We start from the raw sequence: 3,929 nt of genomic DNA, 5'->3' as shown, positions 1-3,929 counted from the left end.
TCAGATCATTTAATCTAATAAATATAAAATATAATAAATATAATATTTTATATAAATTTAAAATTGTATATATAACCCAAAAATATGTTTTATTTATTATACAACAATAATATATATAGAAATGTTACATTAAAAATGAAAGTTATAATTATTTATTAAAATTATAATTTTGTATAATATATAATACAGATGTTTTCCTCACTCAGGACTTTCTAGGACAGTTTCTCTTTTTGTGTTCCACGGCAAAAATAACAGCTTACGGGTTTAGCCAGACATGAATGATGAATACATTTTAATTTCGGGGTGAGCCATTCCTTGAAGCAAATTAGAAATCAGCAGATTGAAGAGGCGAACAGAACAAATGAGCGAAATGAAAGAACGGATTGCTGGAGCACAGAGAAGGGAGTTTGCCGTGTTCACTGGAGTAGAATGTGACAAAAACGATAAATGGATGAGTGTAATGAAGGAGGATATATGTCTGGACAGAGACCGGGAGGGAGATGAGGAAGACTGATGGGCAAGAAAAGACGGATGGATGACAGGAGAAGCGAGCACACCTCCCCGCTCTCTGATGGAGAAGTTGAGAGCGCTGCTGGACTCTGCAGGAATACTGAAGTGGATGGGAGAGTTGTGGCTGCTTTGGTCTTTATCCATCGCTCGAATCACCTGCACCACCTGATACGCAAATGGAGAAAGACTGATAAAGTGACTTGCACAAATAGTCTGAAAAAAAAAAGTCTGTTTTTGCCACTGAACAGCTAAAGGATTAGCAGTCTAACACAACACGCCATGTTTGGGTTGACTCTCTGTGCACTGCGTCAATAACTATATCAGTCGCTTATAGAAATGCGCTTTTCTGAAATGCAGTTGGTAAACAAATCTCTTTTACAGCATAGCATGCAGGTTCACTTTTCCCTCATAAATGCAGAAAGTATTATATTTGATCGGTCAGCTGATCACTATTGTAAAATAAACCCTGACAGGGTGATCAGAAATAGGTGAAGGGATTTATTTTGCAAAAATGTCCAGCTGACTGCACAGAATTCTACTTATTATATGACTACTTGCCACATAAATATTCAAAAGACATGCAATCATGATGTGACAGTAAATGATTTTAATATGCAACAGCTATTGTAGGAAATAGGTGATTAATTATGCAATAATACTTTATTGCAGAATGCTGCTATTGATCAATCAAAATTAAGCATCTCAGATTTGTTTATTCCAGAAGAATTATTTATTCCACCAGTGTCTTTTATTAAATTGCATTTGCCAATATGACAAGAGATGACATGCATTAGTAATTTTACTGTGGTTAAGGGGTGTTGTTAAACATACAAGCTAAAGATATACACCAATGTGCAAAAATAGTATTATTATTAATAATATTCACAAATACTCAAGAGGTATACTTCTGTTTATTTTTTAAAAATGTCTTGTTTTTATTATCATTTTTTAAATCTTTTTATTTTATATTATATAATATAACATTTTATATTATATATATTTTATATTGAATTTGATATATTTTATTTTAATTTTTAATTTTATTTTAATATTTTAATGCTGCTATTGACCAGTCAGAATCAAGCATCACAGATAGTCATTTGTATTACTTGAAAGAAGAACCATTTATTGCAATTTATTGAACACTGATGTATTTTTGATCATATTGCTTTTGCCACCATTTTCTAAAGCCAATATGACAAGAGACAACATGCATTATTAATATCTATCTATCTATCTATCTATGTTCAGTTATCTTTTTTATTTTATATTTAAATTTATATATTTTTATATATTTTATTTTAATTTTCTGTCTGGTTGTCTTTCACTGTCTTCCACTGTGGATGCTTCTTGGCCACAATAATCTTTTAAAGCGGACCACGCTGCATCATTTACAGACTCATTCCATTGCAGCCTTCAAAGGGTCAAAGATCACTGACCTGTCCAGCAGCACTGGAGTCACACACGGCCGTGTTGTATTGTCGGTCCAGCTCGGGGGCATTGTCATTGAGGTCCAGCGTCTCTATGGCAACCGCTACCCTGGTGACTTGGTTGGGGCTGTCTAAGAAACAGAAAATAACAGCATGATGGGATATATATATATACTATATATACTGTATATATAAAGCAAAGTAAGTTAGAAACAAAAGCTTTTAAAGGGGTCATATGATGTTGCTAAAAAGAACATTATGTTGTGTATTTGGTGTACCATTATAAATGAGGCATTTGTTGCATCCAGTGGGGACATAATTATGGATGATAATGACTTATACTGTCTTTTTACGTGTTGCGTTGCATCGCGCCGCGCCGCATAAATATAAAACCATGTCTGCATTTGTGATCTGAGAAATGACGAACAACAAGCGCTACTCTACACTGCTCAAAACTCACATTTGAATCATCAGTGGCAAATTCTTTAAATATAAAAAACGTACTTACAGTCTGTGAGTCAGAACAGCCGGCATTGTAGTCTACTCTCCCAGGATCAGGAAACAGTCCTCCATAAAATGCGCTGCACACATCTGAATATTTGGGTTGAAGTGTTCTGGAACAGTGTTGTAAATACAACTTAACCACTGATTTCTAGTCGTGTCCTCTTTTGGAAGGCCAAACAAAGTAGTTTCGCTTTCACAACGAAACACAGCGTCTTCACAACATGGCGGTGGCGGTGGCAGCAACAATAAAGTTACGCCTTCTTTCTTTGTGTGAACATTTGGGCGGCGTTATGCAAATCTTCCCACATCGTGACGTAGACATGTGGGGGCGTGTTAGAACGAGGCGTTTTAGGAGGGCGTGGACGAGACTTAACTTTTATAAAGAATATCTCTTTGGGTTTGAGACTTTAGTCTTTGCAACTTTAGGCATCTTATCTATTCACGAACAGCTTGTAACACTCCAAAGAGAAAGGAAAACTTCAAATCGCATCATATGACCCCTTTAAGCTGCAAGTAGGTCAGCTAAATCTTACTGACCATGAAACAGAAGTTAACTCCAATCTAGCCATACGCTCTTTGCTCTTTTGGGACATAATGTTGCATCACGACCAGAAGTGGCCCGAACGTCATCTGATGTTCTGAATATGACATTACATAAAGCCATAACAGAGGCACACTTATCGCACTCAGAGCGTGTGTTTAATATGAAGGAAATTACCAAATATGAGCTGAACAAATCCACTAAAGATGGTGTTTTATGAGGGCCAACAGGAAGCACAAACGGGCGACCTTGAGCTCGGGTGGACCAGACTCAAAAGCAATTAGAGTTTTCATTCTATTATCCCTTTCTCTTCCATTTCTGTTCGTGTGTGTTTCTGCACTTAGCTTTCATGTCCACGGCCGCCACAGAAGTAATAGCCTTCCTGTGGGCCGATTACCTGCTGCTACCTGTGTGAAATTGTCAGACGCTCAGAGTTGATGTGATGTCCCTTTAAGAGCGGCGGAGCAGAGGAATTCTGGTACCTCTCTGTGTGGCGATGACGGTAATGTTATGCCATTGCTCCTGTTCCCGATCCAATTCCACGGCCGTGGTGATGAGGCCATTGTCAGAGGCGATACGGAACAGTGCCTCGGGGTCTGACTCGGGATCAACTGAGTACCTGAGAAGAAATGGACAGGAATAAAAGGAGGAGGGCAGACAGATTAGAAGACATAAAGGAGCCAGTCCATCAATAACCCAGTTAAGCAAGTGAAACGGAGCAGGTTTAATAAAAACAGCCCACATGCTTCCTGTGGCAGACAGAAACATGATGCAATATGAGTTTTTTTTTAACTATTAATGTAAAAACTGTATGTGCTGTGTGGGTAAAACTCACAAAAACCTGTCAAGACCATGTCCTGGTGATATTTCACCCCAAAATCAAAAGAATCTGTGTGTGTGTGTGTGTGTGTGTGTGTGTGTGTGTGTGTGTATGTGTCGGTCTA

The 3,929-nt window shown here is 37.7% G+C and overlaps 1 protein-coding gene across 1 annotated transcript in view; it reads right to left on the bottom strand.

Annotated features, from left to right (window-relative positions):
• The window catches only part of LOC107697820 (cadherin-11-like), a 75,879-nt gene that overhangs the window by 7,508 nt on the left and 64,442 nt on the right, over window positions 1-3,929 (bottom strand). Inside the window, exons 8-10 of the mRNA XM_016498674.1 lie at window positions 3,468-3,604; window positions 1,950-2,071; window positions 558-675 (exon numbers count right to left, since the gene is read on the bottom strand). Of these exons, the coding sequence (XP_016354160.1) occupies window positions 558-675; window positions 1,950-2,071; window positions 3,468-3,604 (377 nt within the window). The remainder of the gene's footprint in view (window positions 1-557; window positions 676-1,949; window positions 2,072-3,467; window positions 3,605-3,929) is intronic.

Source organism: Sinocyclocheilus anshuiensis, unplaced genomic scaffold (assembly GCF_001515605.1).
Source record: "Sinocyclocheilus anshuiensis isolate Anshui unplaced genomic scaffold, SAMN03320099.WGS_v1.1 scaffold78, whole genome shotgun sequence".
Lineage (NCBI taxonomy): Eukaryota > Metazoa > Chordata > Actinopteri > Cypriniformes > Cyprinidae > Sinocyclocheilus > Sinocyclocheilus anshuiensis.
This window is presented reverse-complemented; position numbering and strand designations above follow the sequence as displayed.